Genomic DNA, 20,970 nt, shown 5'->3' with positions numbered 1-20,970 from the left:
TGGGACCTAATGAAACTTAAAAGCTTTTGCACTACAAAGGAAACTATAAGTAAGGTGAAAAGACAGCCCTCAGATTGGGAGAAAATAATAGCAAATGAAGAAACAGACAAAGGATTAATCTCAAAAATATACAAGCAACTCCTGCAGCTCAATTCCAGAAAAATAGATGACCCAATCAAAAAATGGGCCAAAGAACTAAACAGACATTTCTCCAAAGAAGACATACAGATGGCTAACAAACACATGAAAAGATGCCCAACATCACTCATTATCGGAGAAATGCAAATCAAAACCACAATGAGGTACCATTACACGCCAGTCAGGATGGCTGCTATCCAAAAGTCTACAAGCAATAAATGCTGGAGAGGGTGTGGAGAAAAGGGAACCCTCTTACACTGTTGGTGGGAATGCAAACTAGTACAGCCGCTATGGAAAACAGTGTGGAGATTTCTTAAAAAACTGGAAACAGAACTGCCATATGACCCAGCAATCCCACATCTGGGCATACACACTGAGGAAACCAGATCTGAAAGAGACACGTGCACCCCAATGTTCATCGCAGCACTGTTTATAATAGCCAGGACATGGAAGCAACCTAGATGCCCATCAGCAGATGAATGGATAAGGAAGCTGTGGTACATATACACCATGGAATATTACTCAGCCGTTAAAAAGAATTCATTTGAACCAGTCCTAATGAGATGGATGAAACTGGAGCCCCTTATACAGAGTGAAGTAAGCCAGAAAGATAAAGACCATTACAGTATACTATCTCATATATATGGAATTTAGAAAGATGGTAATGATAACCCTATATGCAAAACAGAAAAAGAGACACAGAAATACAGAACAGACTTTTGAACTCTGTGGGAGAATGTGAGGGTGGGATGTTTCAAAAGAACAGCATGTATACTATCTATGGTGAAACAGATCACCAGCCCAGGTGGGATGCATGAGACAAGTGCTCGGGCCTGGTGCACTGGGAAGACCCAGAGGAATCGGGTGGAGAGGGAGGTGGGAGGGGGGATCAGGATGGGGAATACGTGTAAATCCATGGCTGACTCATATCAATATGACAAAACCCACTGAAATGTTGTGAAGTAATTAGCCTCCAACTAATAATAAAAAAGAAGAAAAGAAGAAGAAAATAAAAAGAAAGCTGTGGTACATATACACAATGGAGTATTACTCGGCCTTTAAGAAGAATGCATTTGAATCAGTTCTAATGAGGTGGATGAAACTGGAGCCTATTATACAGAGTGAAGTAAGCCAGTAAGAGAAACACTAATACAGTATAGTGATGCATATATATGGAATTTAGAAAGATGGTAATGATGATCCTATATGGGAGATAGCAAAAGAAACACAGATGCATAGAACAGTCTTTTGAACTCTGTGGGAGAAGGCGAGGGTGGGATGATTTGAGAGAATAGCATTGAAACATGTATATTATCATATGTGAAATAGATCACCAGTCCAGGTTTGATGCGTGGGACAGGGTGCTCAGGGCTTGTGCACTGGGATGACCCTGAGGGATGGGATGGGGAGGGAGGTGGGAAGAGGATTCTGGATGGGGAACACATGTTCACCCATGGCTGATTCATATCAATGTATGGCAAAACCCACTACAATATTGTAAAGTAATTAGCCTCCAATTAAAATTAATTAATTAAATAAAATAAATAAATTGTACCAGGAAACAGAGAACTGTGATTTAGCACTGAAGATAAAATTTATTATACTACTATGAAGTCATGTTCCTACCAAAAATGTAAAGCATTTTTATGTTAGTAAGTTCTCCTGAAATGTAACAAAATAAGCATCAGATTATAAGGCAATTTGAATTAAAATCCTTTATTTTGTGACTGAATGACTTCATAACTAGCTTGAAAAGAATAATCATTTGGAAACTCTGATAAAGGAGTTTTAAACTTTGTTACAGTTTATATTAAACATAATATTTTAAAAGAGAGTAATATATCCAGTTTGGGTTTTCCCATTCTTTCTCCATTATGAATATTGTTTTATGTCTTTTTCACAGAATTTTAAGTTTTGTTGACAATATCACATATTTATTTCCTTTAATATTTATATTGATCATTGTATTTTTCTTTGAGTGTTAAATGTTGAAAAGATTCCTAGGGAAAATATTGCCTGTTTCAGGCCTTTTATTTCTTCTCTTCATGTTAGTGAAAACATTTTATGTATTCAAACAAAAATACATCAATTTGACTTCATTTAGGGATTATTTTTACCATGATCTCTATCAGCATTTGTTTCAAGCTTGTTCCTAGACCTTGCAGAGTAGGATTCAATGAGGAAACCCAGCAGAGATATTGAATAGGTGCTATTTTTTAGCTACTGCAAATTCCAATATCAGAAGTTGTATTCTTCACTGAGTGAAAAAAAAATATTGCTTTTGCTTTAGAAGTTTCCTTTGAACAGAGAAGCATTATTCTAATCTCTCACATTTCACTAATCATCTCTTCTCCTTACTTCTTCTGTGTCCTCTATTATCTCCTGTCTTTCCACACTTATTAAGCACCTACTGTGTACAAAAACAACTCTTTCTTCCAGTTTTATTGAGATATAATTGACATAGAGCAGTGTATAATTTTAAGATATACAGCATCATGATTTGACTTGCATACATCATGAAATGATTATCACAATAAGTTTGGTGAACCCCTATCATCTCATATAGATACAAAATAAAAGAAAACAAGAAAATGATGATAACTTAGGATTTATTCTCTCAACAACTTTCATATATAACATACATCTGGGTTAATTATATTTATTATGTTATACATTATATCCCTTAGTATTTGTTTATCTTGTAACTGTAAGTTATTCCTGTTTACTGCTTTCACCCAATTCCGTCACCCTATATCTCCCTGCCTCTGGTAAACACAAATCTGATATCTTTCTCTATGAGTTTGTTTGTTTATTTATTTTTGAAGTGTAATCGACCTAAAATAGTATGTTGGCCCCTGGTATACAACACAGCTATTAGCTGCAACTACACATTGCAAAATTATCACCATTATAAGTCTAGTTATCCTCTGTCACCATAGATATATATTACATTTATTACTATCTTTCTCATACTGTGGCCAATGCTGAGTTTTCCAAATTTGCTGGCATATGGAGGGCAGCACATTCACAGCATCATCTTTTAGGATTTGAAATAGTTCAACTGGAATTCTGTCATCCCCACTAGCTTTGTTTGTAGTGATGCTTCCTAAGGCCCACTTGACTTTGCACTCCAGGATGTCTGACTCTAGGTTGGTGACCACACTATCATGATTATCTGTGTCATGAAGATCTCTTTTGTATAGTTCTTCTGTGTATTCTTGGCACCTCTTCTTAATATCTCCTGCTTCTGTTAGGTCTATACCATTTCTGTCCTCTATTGTCATCTTTGCATGAAATATTCCCTTGGTGTCTCTCATTTTCTTGAAGAGATCTCTAGTCTTTCCCATTCTGTTGTTTTCCTCTATTTCTTTGCATTGATCGCTGAGGAAGGCTTTCTAATCCTTGCTATTCTTTGGAACTCTGCATTCAAATGGGTATATCTTTTCTTTTCTCCTTTGCCTTTCACTTCTCCTCTTTTCTCAGCTATTTGGAAGGTCTCCTCAGACAAGCATTTTGACTTTTTGTATTTTTTTTCTCTTGGGGATGGTCTTGATCACTGCCTCCAGTGCAATGTCATGAACCTCTGTCCATGATTCTTCAGGGACTTTGTCTTACCAGATCTAATCCTTTGAATCTATTTGTCACTTCTACTACATATTCAAAAGGGATTTGATGTAGGTCATACCTGAATGGTCTAGTGATTTCTCCTACTTTCTTCAATTGAAGTCTGAATTTTGCAATACAGAGTTCATGATCAGAGCCAGAGTCAGCTCTTGGTCTTGCTTTTACTGACTGTATAGAGCCTCTCCATCTTTGGCTGCAAAGAATATAATCAGTCTGATTTTGGTGTTGAGCATCTGGTGACGTCCATGTGTAGTCTTCTCTTATGTTGTTGGAAGAGGGTGTTTGCTATGATCAATGTGTTATCTTGGTGAACCTCTGTTAGCCTTTGCCCTGCTTATTTTGTACTCCGAGGCCAAATTTGCCTGTTACTCCAGGTATCTCTTGACTTCCTACTTTTGCAGTCCAGTCCCCTATGATGAAAAGGACATATTTTTTTGGTGGTTCACCTAGAGCCAGACATCCTGGAATGTGAAGTCAAGTGGGCCTTAGGAAGCATCACTATGAACAAAGCTATTGGAGGTGATGGAATTCTAGTTGAGCTATTTCAAATCCTAAAAGATGATGCTGGGAAAGTACTGCACTCAATATGCCAGCATATTTGGAAAACTCAGCAGTGGCCACAGGACTGGAAAAGGTCACTTTTCATTCCAATCCTAAAGAAAGGCAATGCCAAAGAATATTCAAACTACCACATAGTTGCACTCATCTCACATGCTAGAAAATAATGCTCAAAATTCTCCAAGCCAGGCTTCAACAGTACTTGAACCCTGAACTTCCAGAGATTCAAGCCAGCTTTGAAAAGGCAGAAGAACCAGGGATCAAATTGCCAACATCCATTGGATCATAAAAAGAAGCAAGAGAATTCCAGAAAAACATCTACTTCTGCTTTATTGACTACACCAAAGCTTTTGCTGTGAATCACAACATAATGTGGAAGATTCTTAAAGAGATGGGCATACCGGACCACCTTACCTGCCTCCTGAGAAATCTGTATGCAGGTCAAGAAGCAGCAGTTAGAACCAGACATGAAATAACAGACTGGTTCCAAATTTGGAAAGGAGTATGTCAAGGTTGTATATCATCACCCTGCTTATTTAACATCAGTGCAGAGCACATCATGACAAATGCTGGACTGGAAGAAGCACAAGCTGGAGTCAAGATTTCCAGGAGAAATATCAATAAATCAGATATGCAGATGACACCACCCTTATGGCAGAAAGTGAAGAAGAACTAAAGAGCCTCTTGATGAAAATGAAAGAGGAGAAGATGGCGGAGGAGTAGGACGGGGAGACCACTTTCTCTCCTACAAATTCATCAAAAGAATAACTGAACGCAGAGCAAACTTCGCAAAACAACTTCTGATCGCTAGCTGAGGTCATCAGGCGCCCAGAAAAGCAGCCCATTGTCTTCCAAAGGAGGTAGGACAAAATATAAAAGATAAAAAGTGAGACAAAAGAGCTAAGGACGGAGATCCGTCCCGGGAGCTCTTAGGCGGCATTGCTTGGGGTAGGGTCCGGGCCTGAGTGCCCTGAGGACAATCGGAGGGAGCTTCTGTGAGTTGCCAACATGAACTGTGGGAGACCAAAAGAGAGAGAGTAAATTAACCGGCCCGAACACACTGCCGGCCGTTCGCAGAACAAAGAGACCGAGAGGGTCCAGAGAGGAGCTCGCAGGCTGCGGACCGGCCCAGCTCCGCCGGAGGCAGGAGGCAGGGAGGAGGGGAAGGTCGCGGTGAGACACAGGGCGCAGGCACCCGACCGGCGCGGGCAGGGACTGGGGCTGGGGACGCGGAGGGCAGAAGGCGCAGGCACCCGACTGGCGCCAGCGGAAACTGAGACTGGGTCCGTGGAAGGGAGTGGGCGCGCCACACCTGGGGAGAGTGCGCCCACCAAGCCCCTCGCTGCCTGGACCGCTCTGACGGGGAAGGCACAGAGAGCAGGCGCAGCTTTTCCTTCCGCGCTTTTGTGGAACACCCGAGGGCTGGAACCTCACGCAGCGCGGGGCGCGCTCCATATAGAACAGCCGGGAGCCTGAGCGGCGCAGACGGAGAGGGCAGCGTCGGCCCCTCCCGGCAGCCCCAGCCCATCCCCGCGGCGCCAGCCCGTCACCACAGCGACAGCCCCTCCCGGAAGCGCCAGCCCGTCCCCGCGGCGCCAGCCTGTCCCGGCGCTGCAAGCGCCTCCCCGCGGAGCGACGGAACTAGCTACCTGAATAAGAGTCCACCTCCGCCCGCCTGTGTCAGGGCGGAAATGAGGCTCTGAAGAGACCGGCAAACAGAAGCCAAATAAACAAAGGGAACCGCTTCAGAAGGGACTGGTGCAACAGATTAAAATCCCTCTAGGAAACATTGACTACACCGGAGGAGCCTGTAGATATCGAGAAGCGTAAGCTGGAACGAGGAGCTATCTGAAACTGAGCCGAACCCACACTGACCACAACAGCTCCAGAGAAACTCCTAGATATAATTTTACTTTTTCCTCTCTTTTTTATCTTTTTTCTCTTTTATTTTCCTTTAAAATCCCCTATTACTCCCCCATTACTCCTTAACTTTCATTTCCATAGACTTTTACGATTTTTTAATTAGGGGGAAAAAAAATTTCTTTTTTCTTTTTTTTTTTCTTTTTTCTTTTTTTTTTTCTTTTTCTTTTTTTTTTCTTTCCTTTTTCTCTTCTATTTTCTATTTTTCTTTTTCTCTTATTTCTTTTAAAGTCCTCTAGTACTCCTCTACTACTCCTTAATTTTCATTTCCAATACACTATAACCTTACAAAAAAAAAAAAAAAGAAGAAGAGAAGCCCTATTTTTAAACCGAAGATTATTCTCTCCCAATCTTGACTCTCTGTTTTCTACCTCAGAACACCTCTATTTCCTCCTTTGCCCTTCTCTTCCCAATCCAATTCTGTGAATCTTTGTAGGTGACTGGGCTACGGAGAACACTCTGGGAACAGACAGCTGCGTAGATCTGTCTCTCTCCTCTTGAGTCCCCCTTTTTCTCCTACTGTTCATCTCTGTCTCCCTCCTCCCTCTCCTCTTCTTCATGTGACTCTGTGAACCTCTCTGGGTGTCCCTAACGGGGGAGAATCTTTTAGCCATTAACCTAGAAGTTTTCTTATCAGTGCTGTATAGTTGGAAAAGTCCTGAGACTACAGGAAGAATAAAACTGAAATCCAGAGGCAGGAGACTTAAGCCCAAAACCTGAGAACACCAGAAAACTCCTGACTACAAGGAACTTTAAGTAATAAGTGACTGTCCAAAAGCCTCCATACCTACACTGAAACCAACCACCACCCAAGAGCCAATAAGTTTTAGAGCAAGACATACCACGCAAATTCTCCAGCAACGCAGGAACATAGCCATGAACATCAACATACAGGCTGCCCAAGGTCACACCTAACACATAGACCCATCTCAAAACTCATTACTGGGCACTCCATTGCTCTCCAAAGAGAAGAAATCAAGCTCTACGCACCAGAACACTGACGCAAGCTTCCCTAACCAGGAAATCTCGACAAGCCAATCGTCTAACCCACCCACTGGGTTAATCCTCCACAACAAAAAGGAACCACAGACCTCCAGAATACAGAAAGCCCACTCCAGACACAGCAATCTAAACAAGATGAAAAGGCAAAGAAATACCCAACAGGTAAAGGAACATGAAAAATGCCCACCAAGTCAAACAAAAGAGGAGGAGATAGGGAATCTACCTGAAAAAGAATTTAGAATAATGATAATAAAAATGATACAAAATCTTGAAAACAAAATGGAGTTACAGATAAATAGCCTGGAAACAAAGATTGAAAAGATTCAAGAACTGTTTAATAAAGACCTAGAAGAAATAAAAAAGAGTCAATTAAAAATGAATAATGCAATGAATGAGATCAAAAACACTTTGGAGGGAACCAAGAGTAGAATAACGGAGGCAGAAGATAGGATAAGTGAGGTAGAAGATAAAATGGTGGAAATAAATGAAGCAGAGAGGAAAAAAGAAAAAAGGATCAAAAGAAATGAGGACAACCTCAGGGACCTCTGGGACAACGTGAAACGGCCCAACATTCGAATCATAGGAGTTCCAGAAGAAGAAGACAAAAAGAAAGGCCATGAGAAAATACTCAGGGAGATAATAGCTGAAAACTTCCCTAAAATGGGGAAGGAAATAGCCACCCAAGTCCAAGAAACCCAGAGAGTCCCAAACAGGATAAACCCAAGGCAAAACACCCCAAGACACATATTAATCAAATTAACAAAGATCAAACACAAAGAACAAATATTAAAAGCAGCAAGGGAAAAACAACAAATAACACACAAAGGGATTCCCATAAGGATAACAGCTGATCTATCAATAGAAACCCTCCAGGCCAGAAGGGAATGGCAGGACGTACTGAAAGTAATGAAAGAGAATAACCTACAGCCTAGATTTCTGTATCCAGCAAGGATCTCATTCAGATATGAAGGAGAATTCAAAAGCTTTACAGATAAGCAAAAGCTGAGAGAATTCAGCACCACCAAACCAGCTCTTCAACAAATGCGAAAGGATCTTCTCTAGACAGGAAATGCAGAAAGATCGTATAAACGTGAACCCAAAACAACAAAGTAAATGGCAACGGGACCACACCTATCAATAATTACCCTAAATGTAAATAGGTTGAATGCCCCAACCAAAAGACAAAGATTGGCTGAATGGATACAAAAACAAGACCCCTATATATGCTGTCTACAAGAGACCCACCTCAAAACAAGAGACACATACAGACTAAAAGTGAAGGGCTGGAAAAAAATATTTCATGCAAACGGAGACCAAAAGAAAGCAGGAGTCGCAATACTCATATCAGATAAAATAGACTTTCAAATAAAGGATGTGAAAAGAGACAAAGAAGGACACTACATAATGATCAAAGGATCAATCCAAGAAGAAGATATAACAATTATAAATATATATGCACCCAACATAGGAGCACCGCAATATGTACGGCAAACGCTAACGAGTATGAAAGAGGAAATTAATAGTAACACAATAATAGTGGGAGACTTTAATACCCCACTCACAACTATGGATAGATCAACTAAACAGAAAATTAACAAGGAAACACAAACCTTAAATGACACAATGGACCAGCTAGACCTAATTGATATCTATAGGACATTTCACCCCAAAACAATCAACTTCACCTTTTTCTCAAGTGCACACGGAACATTCTCCAGAATAGATCACATCCTGGGCCATAAATCTGGTCTTGGAAAATTCAAAAAAATTGAAATCATTCCAGTCATCTTTTCTGACCACAGTGCAGTAAGATTCGATCTCAATTACAGGAAAAAAATTGTTAAAACTTCAAACATATGGAGGCTAAATAACACGCTTCTGAATAACCAAGAAATCATAGAAGAAATCAAAAAAGAAATCAAAATATGTATAGAAATGAATGAAAATGAAAACACAACAACCCAAAACCTATGGGACACTGTAAAAGCAGTGTAAGGGGAAGGTTCATAGCATTACAGGCTTTCATCAAGAAACAGGAAAAAAACCAATTAAATAACCTAACTCTACACCTAAAGCAATTAGAGAAGGAAGAAATGAAGAACCCCAGAGTTAGCAGAAGGAAAGAAATCTTAAAAATCAGGGCAGAAATAAATGCAAAAGAAACTAAAGAGACGATAGCAAAAATCAACAAAGCTAAAAGCTGGTTTTTTGAAAAAATAAACAAAATTGACAAACCATTAGCAAGACTCATTAAGAAACAAAGAGAGAAGAACCAAATTAACACAATTAGAAATGAAAATGGAGAGATCACAACAGACAACACTGAAATAGAAAGGATCATAAGAGACTACTACCAGCAGCTCTATGCCAATAAAATGGACAACTTGGATGAAATGGATAAATTCTTAGAAAAGTACAACTTTCCAAAACTGAACCAGGAAGAAATAGAAGATCTTAACAGGCCCATCACAAGCAAGGAAATCGAAACTGTCATCAAAAATCTTCCAGCAAACAAAAGCCCAGGACTAGATGGCTTCACAGCTGAATTCTGCCAAAAATTTAGAGAAGAGCTAACACCTATCTTACTCAAACTCTTCCAGAAAATTGCAGAAGAAGGTAAGCTTCCAAACTCATTCTATGAGGCCACCATCACCCTAATTACAAAACCAGACAAAGATGCCACAAAAAAAAGAAAACTACAGGCCAATATCACTGATGAACATAGATGCAAAAATCCTTAACAAAATTCTAGCAAACAGAATCCAACAACATATTAAAAAAATCATACACCATGACCAAGTGGGCTTTATCCCAGGAATGCAAGGATTCTTTAATATCCGCAAATCAATCAATGTAATACACCACATTAACAAATTGAAAGATAAAAACCATATGATTATCTCAATAGATGCAGAGAAAGCCTTTGACAAAATTCAACACTCATTTATGATTAAAACTCTCCAAAAAGCAGGAATAGAAGGAACATACCTCAACATGATAAAAGCTATATATGACAAACCCACAGCAAGCATCACCCTCAATGGTGAAAAGTTGAAAGCATTTCCCCTGAAATCAGGAACAAGACAAGGGTGCCCACTCTCACCACTACTATTCAACATAGCGTTGGAAGTGTTGGACACAGCAATCAGAGCAGAAAAAGAAGTAAAAGGAATCCAGATAGGAAAAGAAGAAGTAAAACTCTCACTGTTTGCAGATGACATGATCCTCTACATAGAAAACCCTAAAGACTCTACCAGAAAATTACTAGGGCTAATCAATGAATATAGTAAAGTTGCAGGATATAAAATTAACACACAGAAATCCCTTGCATTCCTATATAATAACAATGAAAAAACAGAAACAGAAATTAAGGAAACAATACCATTCACCATTGCAACAAAAAGAATAAAATACTTAGGAGTATATCTACCTAAAGAAACAAAAGACCTATACATAGAAAACTATAAAACACTGATGAAAGAAATCAAAGAGGACACAAACAGATGGAGAAACATACCATGTTCATGGATTGGAAGAATCAATATTGTCAAAATGGCTATTCTACCCAAAGCAATCTATAGATTCAATGCAATCCCTATCAAGCTACCAACGGTATTTTTCACAGAACTAGACCAAAGAATTTCACAATTTGTATGGAAATACAAAAAACCTCGAATAGCCAAAGTAATCTTGAGAAAGAAGAATGGAGCTGGAGGAATCAACCTGCCTGACTTCAGGCTCTACTACAAAGCCACAGTCATCAAGACAGTATGGTACTGGCACAAAGACAGAAATATAGATCAATGGAACAGAATAGAAAGCCCAGAGATAAATCCACGAACCTATGGACACCTTATCTTTGACAAAGGAGGCAAGGATATACAATGGAAAAAAGACAACCTCTTTAACAAGTGGTGCTGGGAAAACTGGTCAACCACTTGTAAAAGAATGAAACTAGAACACTTTCTAACACCATACACAAAAATAAACTCAAAATGGATTAAAGATCTAAATGTAAGACCAGAAACTATAAAACTCCTAGAGGAGAACATAGGCAAAACACTCTTCGACATAAATCAAAGCAAGATCCTCTATGACCCACCTCCCAGAATATTGGAAATAAAAGCAAAACTAAACAAATGGGACCTAATGAAACTTAAAAGCTTTTGCACTACAAAGGAAACTATAAGTAAGGTGAAAAGACAGCCCTCAGATTGGGAGAAAATAATAGCAAATGAAGAAACAGACAAAGGATTAATCTCAAAAATATACAAGCAACTCCTGCAGCTCAATTCCAGAAAAATAGATGACCCAATCAAAAAATGGGCCAAAGAACTAAACAGACATTTCTCCAAAGAAGACATACAGATGGCTAACAAACACATGAAAAGATGCCCAACATCACTCATTATCGGAGAAATGCAAATCAAAACCACAATGAGGTACCATTACACGCCAGTCAGGATGGCTGCTATCCAAAAGTCTACAAGCAATAAATGCTGGAGAGGGTGTGGAGAAAAGGGAACCCTCTTACACTGTTGGTGGGAATGCAAACTAGTACAGCCGCTATGGAAAACAGTGTGGAGATTTCTTAAAAAACTGGAAACAGAACTGCCATATGACCCAGCAATCCCACATCTGGGCATACACACTGAGGAAACCAGATCTGAAAGAGACACGTGCACCCCAATGTTCATTGCAGCACTGTTTATAATAGCCAGGGCATGGAAGCAACCTAGATGCCCATCAGCAGATGAATGGATAAGGAAGCTGTGGTACGTATACACCATGGAATATTACTCAGCCATTAAAAAGAATTCATTTGAACCAGTCCTAATGAGATGGATGAAGCTGGAGCCCCTTATACAGAGTGAAGTAAGCCAGAAAGATAAAGAACATTACAGCATACTGACACATGTATATGGAATTTAGAAAGGTGATAACGATAACCCTATATGCAGAACAGAAAAAGAGACACAGAAATACAGAACAGACTTTTGAACTTTGTGGGAGAATGTGAGGGTGGGATATTTCAAAAGAACAGCATGTATACTATCTATGGTGAAACAGGTCACCAGCCCAGGTGGGATGCACGAGACAAGTGCTCCGGTCTGGTGCACTGCGAAGACCCAGAGGAATTGGGTGGAGAGGGAGGTGGGAGGGGGGATCGGGATTGGGAATACATGTAAATCCATGGCTGATTCATATCAATGTATGACAAAACCCACTGGAAAAAAAAATAATAATAATAATAATAAAATAAAATAAAATACAAAAAAAAAAAAAGAAAATGAAAGAGGAGAGTGAAAAAGTTGGCTTAAAGCTCAACATTCAGAATACGAAGGTTATGGCATCTGGTCCCATCATTTCATGGCAAAAGATGGGGAAACAATGGAAACAGTGAGAGACTTTAATTTCTTGGGCTCCAAAATCACTGCAGATGGTGACTACAGTCATGAAATTAAAAGACGCTTGCTCCTTGGAAGAAAAGCTATGACCAACCTAGACAGCATATTAAAATTCACAGACATTACTCTGCCAACTAAGGTCTGTCTAGTCAAAGCTATGGTTTTTCCAGTAGTCATTATGGATGTGAGAGTTGGACTATAAAGAAAGCTGAGTGCCAAAGAATTGATGCTTTTGAACTGTGGTGTTGGAGAAGATTCTTGAGAGTCCCTTGGACTACAAGGAGATCCAACCTGTCAACCCTAAAAGAAATCAGTCCTGAATATTCACTGGAAGGACTGATGTTGAAGCTGAAACTCCAGTAATTTGGCCACCTGATGTGAAGAACTGACTCACTGGGAAAGACCCTGATGCTGGGAAAGATTGAAGCCAGGCGGAGAAGGGGATGACAGAGGATAAGATGGCATCACCAACTTGATGGACATGAGTTTGATTGAGCTCCGGAAGTTCGTGATGGACAGGGAAGCCTGGCATGCTGAAATCCATGGGGCTGCAAAGAGTTGGACATGACTGAGTGACTGAACTGAACTCAACTTCTCGTACTGTACATTCCAAGCTCACAATTCATTGATTTTGTACCTAGTAGTCTCCCTCACCTATTTCTCTCATCCCTTTTGGCAATCACCTGTTTGTTCTTTGTATATATCTGTGATTCTGATTGTGTTTGGTTATGTTTGTTCATTTGTTTTGCTTTTTAGAATCCACATTAAGTGAAATCATAGAGTATTTGTCTGTCTCTGTCTGAATTATTTCACTTAGTATAGCTCCCTCTAGGTCTATCCAAGATGTTGAAACTGACAAAATTTCATTCTTTTTATGACTGAGTAATAGTCCATTGTACATACATACCACATCTTCTCTATACATTCATCTATTGATGAACACTTGAAAATGATATGTGTTCTACTGCTTTGTGATGGACTGTTCTGTACATATTTATTAAGTCCATCCAGTGTAATGTGTTGCTTGAGGTTGGTGTTTCCTTGTGGATTTTCTGCCTGTATGATCTCTCCATTGAGGTAAATAGGGTGTTATAGTCCACTACTATTATTGTATTACTGTCAGTTTCTCCTTTTATGTCTGTTAATATTCGCTTTATGTATTTAGGTGCTCCCAAGTTTGGTGTATATATATTTTTAGTTATTATATATTCTTGGAATGGTCACAATCATTCTGTATTGTCCTTCATTTTAAATTACAGTCTTTGTTTTAAAGTCTATTTTTTCTGATATGAGTGGTACTACCCTGGCTTTCTTTCATTTGCATTTGAATGAGATACCTTTTTCCATCCCCTACTTCAAATTTGTGTGTGTGTTTAGATTGAAGTAGGTCTTTTGTAAGCAACACATACATAGGTATTGTTTTTGCATTCATTTGGCCACTCTGTGTCTCTTGATTGGAGAATTTGGTCCATTTATATTTAAAGTAGTTATTGATAGGTATACCTTATTGTCATTTTGTTAATTCTGTAGAGGTTGTATTTGTAGTTCTTTTTCTTCTTTTTGCTGTCTTCCTTTGTGATGACTGTTTATGTGTTATGTTTGGATTCCTTTCTCTGTTTTGTGTTGTATCTGTTGTAGATTGCTTGTTTGTGGTTTATAGATAGCTATTTGTTTATCTATTTAAAGTTGCTGACTTCTTAGTTTGAATACATTTTAACAACCATACATTTTCACTCCACCACATTTACTGTTTTTGACATTGTATTTTTTTGACATCTTTTTGTTTTGTGGATTCTCTAACTACTTATTGTGACTATAGATGATTTGACTATTGTCTTTTAACCTCCATACTAGCTTTATCACAATTATCTGTGGAAAATTCTGAAAGAGATAGGAATACCAGACTACCTGTCCTGCCTCTTGAGAAACCTGTATGCAGGTCAGGAAGCAACAGTTAGAAATGGACATGGAACAACAGACTGGTTCCAAATAGGAAAAGGAGTACATCAAGGCTGTATATTGTCACCCTGCTTATTTAACTTCTATGCAGAGTACATCATGAGAAACACTGGGCTGGAAGAAGCACAAGCTGGAGTCAAGATTTCCAGGAGAAATATCAATAAATCAGATATGCAGATGACACCACCCTTATGGCAGAAAGTGAAGAAGAACTAAAGAGCCCCTGGATGAAAGTGAAAGAGGAGAGTGAAAAAGTTTGCTTAAAGTTCAACATTCAGAAAACGAAGATCATGGCATCTGGTCCCATCACTTGATGGCAAATAGATGTGGAAACAGTGGCCGACTACTTTTCTAGGCTCCAAAATCCCTGCAGATGGTGATTGCAGCCATGAAATTAAAAGACACTTACTCCTTGGAAGAAAAGTGATGACCAACCTAGACAGCATATTAAAAAGCAGTGACATTACTTTGCCAACAAAGGGCCATCTAGTTAAGGCTATGGTTTTTCCAGTGGTCATGTATGGATGTGAGAGTTGGACTATAAAGAAAACTCAGCGCCGAAGAATTGATGCTTTTGAACTGTGGTGTTGGAGAAGACTCTTGAGAGTCCCTTGGACTGCACGGAGATTCAACCTAAAGGAGATCCTAAAGGAGATCAGTCCTGAATATTCATTGGAAGGACTGATGTTGAAGCTGAAACTACAATACTTTGGCCACCTGATGCGAAGTGCTGACTCATTGGAAAAGACCCTGATGCTGGGGAAGATTGAGGGCAGGAGGAGAAGGGGACGACAGAGGATGAAATGGTTGGATGGCATCACTGACTCGATGGACATGAGTTTGACTAAACTCCGGGAGTTGGTGATGGACAGGGAGGCCTGGCATGCTGTGATTCATGGGGTCACAAAGAGTCGGACATGACTAAGCGACTGAACTGAACTGAGCTGAACTGCACTAGCTTTATAAGTGATTGATCTACCTTTACTGTATGTTTGCCTTTACCAAAGAAGTTTTTCCTTTTGTCATTTTAATATTTCTAGTTTTGGCCTTTTCTTTTCCACTTAGAGAAGTCCCTTTAATATTTCTTAGAAAGTTTGATTCCTGGTGCTGAACTGTTTTAGCTTTTGCTCGTCTGTAAAATTATTGATGATCTTTCCTTCAGATTTGGTTATAAGTATGTCTTTTTTACCACTTCAAGCATATTATGCCACACCCTTTTGTTCTGCAGACCTTCTGCTGAAAAGTCAGCTGATAGCCTTATGAGAGTTCCATGGTATATAACTTATTGATATCCTCTTGCTGCTTTTAACATTATCTCTTTATCCTTAATTCTTGACATTTTAATTATAATGTGTCCTAGCATCATCCTTTTTAGTGTTAATCCTTTCTCTATGATTCTCTATGATTTCTGGACCTGGAGGAATGTTTCCTTTCCCAGGTTAGAGGAGTCTTGTTATTATGTCTTCAAATATGTTCTCTGAGCCCTTTCTCTCTTTTCTTCTGGACCTCTACAATGTAAATGAAAATATACCTTGATAATTGTCCCAGAGGCCCCTTAAAATATCTTCATTTTTTTATTCTTTTCTTTTCTGTTTAACCTACAGGATTTCTGATACTCTGTCTTCTATGTCAATTATTCATTCCTCTGTATCATCTAATCTACTGTTGATTCCTTCCAGTGAATTTTTAATTTCAGTTATTATATTCTTCAGTTTGTTTGGTTCTCTTTTAAATTTTCAAACTGTGTTAAACTTCTAGCTGAGTTTTATCCTGAGTTCTTTGAGTATCTTCATGATTATTATCTTGAACTCCTTATCAGGTAGATTTCTTACCTTCACTTTACTTAGTTGTTTTTCTGGGGTTCTATCTTGTCGTTTCATCTGGAACATGCAAAGCTCCTAACACTTGATTCACACAGCAACATACTTGGTTCTCAAAAATGTTTGCTAAGCAAAGCCAGAAAGATAAAGACCAATACAGTATACTAACACATATATATGGTGTTTAAAAAGATGGTAATGATAACCCTATATGCAAAACAGAAAAAGAGACACAGATGTACAGAACAGACGTTTGGACTCTGTGGGAGAAGGCAAGGGTGGGATGTTCAGAGAGAACAGCATTGAAACAAGTGTACTATCAAGGGTGAAACAGATCATCAGCCCAGGTTGGATGCATGAGACAAGTGCTCAGGGCTGGTGCACTGGGAAGACCCAGAGGGATGTGGTGGAGAGAGAGGCGGGAGAGGGGATCAGGATGGGGAACACATATAAATCCATGGCTGATCTCATGTCAATGTATGGCAAAAACCACTACAATATTGTAAAGTAATTAGCCTCCAACTAATAAAAATAAGTGAAAAAAAATGTTTGCTAAGCAAAGATGACAGTTATTATATGATTTGTAAGTACATGAAATTTTAGAGGCAAAACTAGATTTATAGAGATATATAGAATACAAATATAAAATTCTTCTGCACTCACAGAATCTAGTTCAACTTAGTGGAGAGATAAGATCAGTCTTCAAGTATGTTCAGAACACTCATTGCCAGAGTGGGAGTCTAAAATAGATGCCATGAGTTATGGGCCTATGACAGGAGGCTCAGGACAAATAAAGAATTATCAGAAGTGGTGGATAAATAGAGAACAAGAAGGCAAAGTACAAAATGAACTATAAAGGGAATTGGAAGTGACAATAAGCACATGAACATATGTTCAACATCATCAGATATTAGGGAGATTAAAGCCACACGAATCACTACTACATACCTACTAGGATGACCAAAATTTAAAAGAGACTGACAATACCAGTGAATGTAGAGCAAATGGAATTCCTGTATGTTGCTAGCAGGAATACAAAATGGTACAACCACCGTAAACATCAAGGTCTTACTCTATGGCACAGGGAATTGTATTCAATTCAGTTCAGTTGTTCAGTCATGTCTGACTCTTTGCAACCCCATGGACTGCAGCATGCCAGGCCTCTCAGTCCATCACCAACTCCCGGAGTTTACTCAAACTCATGTCCATCAAGTCAGTGATGCCATCCAACCATCGCATCCTCTGTCATCCCCTTCTCCTTCCACCTTCAATCTTTCCCAGCATCAGTATCTCTTCAAATGAGTCAGTTCTTTGCATCAGGTAGCCAAAGTATTGGAGTTTCAGCATCAGTCCTTCCAATGAATATTCAGGACTGATCTCCTTTAGGATCGCCTTTAGGTTGAATCTCTGTGCAGTCCAAGGGACTCTCAAGAGTCTTCTCCAACACCACAGGTCAAAAGCATCAATTCTTTGGCACTCAGCTTTATAGTCCAACTTTCACATCCGTACATGACTACAGGAAAAACCAAAGCTTTGACTAGATGGCCCTTTGTTGGCAAAGTAATGTCTTTGCTTTTTAATATGCCATGTAGGTTGGTCATAACTTTTCTTCCAAGGAGCAAACATCCTTTAATTTCATGGCTGCAGTCACCATCTGCAGTGATTTTGGAGCCCAAAAAAGTAAAGTCTGTCACTGTTTCCATTTCCCCATCTATTTGCCATGAAGTGATGGGACCAGATGCCATGATCCTGTAATAAGCCATAGTGGAAAAGAATATGAAAAAGATTATGTACATGTATGTTGAATCACTTTACTGTAGACCAGAAACTAACACATTATAAATCACCTATACTTCAATAATAAACTAATTAATTAAATGTTACAACCACTTTGGAAAGTAGTTTTTTAATTTCTTATGAGGATAAATATACACTTCCTGTAGAAATGAGGATGTTTGTCCACAAAAATACTTCTACATGAATGTTTATAGCAGCATTATTCATAAGCCCCATACTGAAAACAATACAAATGTCCATAGACGAGTAAAGGATAAACAAATGTAGAATGGCCAAGGGTCTGAGAGAACTTTTTGTGTAGGTAGAAATATTCTACATCTTAAATGTGATGGTGGCTCCACAGGTGTGTATAGTTGTCACAGGTGTGTATAGTTGTGTTATAAGTGTGTATAGTATATAGAACTAATACTTAAACTGTGTTAGTCTATCAGTTATGTGGACAGAAGAGACTAGACGCAAGGCAGAGGTGACAGCAAAGGGCATAAGATATTATATAAATGGAGATGACGGACTGCTGACTTGGGACCCAGATAGATTCTTGAAAACGTTTCCATGGAAACTGCGGCTCATCACACCAGTTGTCTTACTAGCTAGGTCCTTGCTGATTTTTCTTTTATGCTGGTAATCAGTCTGTTTCCTAAAAACTGACATGACTTCGTTCTTTCTTCATTAATTCCTACCCCTAGATCAGTTCCTGTCTTTTCCTTGAAGTTTTCTCTTGACTGTTTCTGCCCTAGCTTAGCAATTCTTGAGTGAATGTGTATCATGCAGTTAAGACCTTGATTACTCTCTAGTTGTGTTCCTTTTACCCACAATTCTAGTGGAAACTGGTTGAAGAAAGATTTCTTATATTTATACTTTTGTTACCTCCTTTCCCACGTCTCATGCAATGTTCAGGAAAATGTGTCAACATATGACCTTAATTGTCCCCGTTTTTTCATCCCTCCTCTCCAGTTATCCTAGGTTGTTGTCTTTTGCATGGACTAGTGCAGTAGTATCGTAATCAGCCTCTCTTTTCCATACTTACCCCCTTTTTTCTTGTCCAGACAGCAGTCAGATTGATGCCTTTTAAAAGTAAATCCAATAATTTTGCTCACTTCTTTAAAATGCTTCTGTGTCTTCCCAATGCACTGAGTAAAATCTGATCCTGCCCTCCTCATTCCTGTCTTCACCATCCACATTTCTCCTACTCACTGTGCCTCATCAAGGCAAGCCTTTTCCCAGCCCAGGGCCTCTTTACCACTCACTACTCTTTCTCCTAGAATCCATTTCTTCTGATCCTTTCTGTGGCTTCTCATGCTTCAGAGTTCAACTGGAATGTCATTCCTCTGAGGCCTCTACAAAGGGGTGTTTACCTCCCCAGTAGCAGAAGTATTTTCTATCAGGTAACTTTATTTAATTCTTTACAGGGAACTTAGAACATCCAAAATCTACCTTGATTATGTGTTTCTTTAATGGTTTATTGCTCATATCCTCCCATCAGTTAATTACCAGCAGGAAGACAGAGATCTTTTCTATCTTATTTGTCGCTATATCCCCCAACACCTTTCATGGGACTTGGCTTATGGACTATACTCAATAAGTAATCATTGACTGAATGAGTAAGTGAAAATATAATTAATGGGCAAATAATAACCACCCAGTGGTTTTTTCTGAGTTTCCTTTTACTAAAGTTGGTTTTTTTTTTTTTTTTTTTGGTTTGTGTGTTTGTTTTGCCTAATTTTTACAGGTACTTCTGTTGTGACTATAAAAGCTTTTGCTCCAGACTCAATTCGGGACAGCATTAAATACTCAGTTTTTAACGGAAATGAAGATGGAGCTTTTTCCTTGAATTCTAAATCAGGTAAACCCTCTGTGCTTTATTTTCTGCTCCGCTTACTGTTGCTAGTAAGGCATACGTCTGCAAAGAAAACTCAAGATTGCAAAGGTAGAAATTGCCAGATGTAAATAATTTCAAAGGTAAACAACAAAGCATTTTTATGGTAGCTGATGAGATATCAGAAAATATTTGTTTATATGTATTCTCTAAGAATTCTATTCCTCACATTTGCAAGTTAAACAGTACCTGCCCTACCCTACCTGTTATCTGGTGATAAATTGGTTTCTACTTATAATTTCCCTATCCATTTGGGAGAATTGGGAATGTAATAGGGAGATCAGTGAGAATGGGGTTGAACTGAAAATAAGCACACATGTCTAGCCTTAGGAAGTTTTCATCAGAGATTCTTCTAATTCGCCACTTAATGTCAACAGTGCAACAAGAAAGGAAAACTGGAAAGGTTTCTATGTGGTGGTAAAGAAATTACTTCCAAATACAGCATGTATTAAATTTAGCTTTAATAAGACCATTATTGTGCCTTAAATGAATACCAATTGATGATTTGAAACATTCTTTTTTTAATCTAACAACTATGTCATAGATATGTATCTACTGCTTCGTTGTCAAACCTCAAGAAGAATGTTTTTAATAATTTCTGTATTACCGTACAACTGCCTTATTTAATCCATACTGTGTACACATGGGAAGAATTGAGAGGGGGGTCATTTCTTAAGCAAAAGCCTTCTCCTTCAGGGTAGTGTTACAGTTGTTTTTATACATTCAGCCTTTGCTCAGCAACCTCTCTGATGTAGCCTGCAAGAAGTCTTCATCTCTTCACCCCATCATGTGGTTAGCAAACGGTTCAGGAAGCCTATTGGCAAGAAGGCCGTTTGTGAACACCACCAAACCTTTTTCCCCCACCAGT

The 20,970-nt window shown here is 38.9% G+C and overlaps 1 protein-coding gene across 1 annotated transcript in view; it reads left to right on the top strand.

Annotated features, from left to right (window-relative positions):
* The window catches only part of DCHS2 (dachsous cadherin-related 2), a 332,448-nt gene that overhangs the window by 266,893 nt on the left and 44,585 nt on the right, over positions 1-20,970 (top strand). Inside the window, exon 15 of the mRNA XM_061140717.1 lies at positions 19,956-20,069. Coding sequence (XP_060996700.1) covers positions 19,956-20,069 — 114 coding nt within the window. The remainder of the gene's footprint in view (positions 1-19,955; positions 20,070-20,970) is intronic.

The sequence above is a fragment of the Dama dama genome, chromosome 5, assembly GCF_033118175.1.
Source record: "Dama dama isolate Ldn47 chromosome 5, ASM3311817v1, whole genome shotgun sequence".
Taxonomy (NCBI): Eukaryota; Metazoa; Chordata; class Mammalia; order Artiodactyla; family Cervidae; genus Dama; species Dama dama.
Note: the sequence above shows the minus strand (reverse complement) of the source record. Positions and strands in the feature narration are given on the sequence as shown.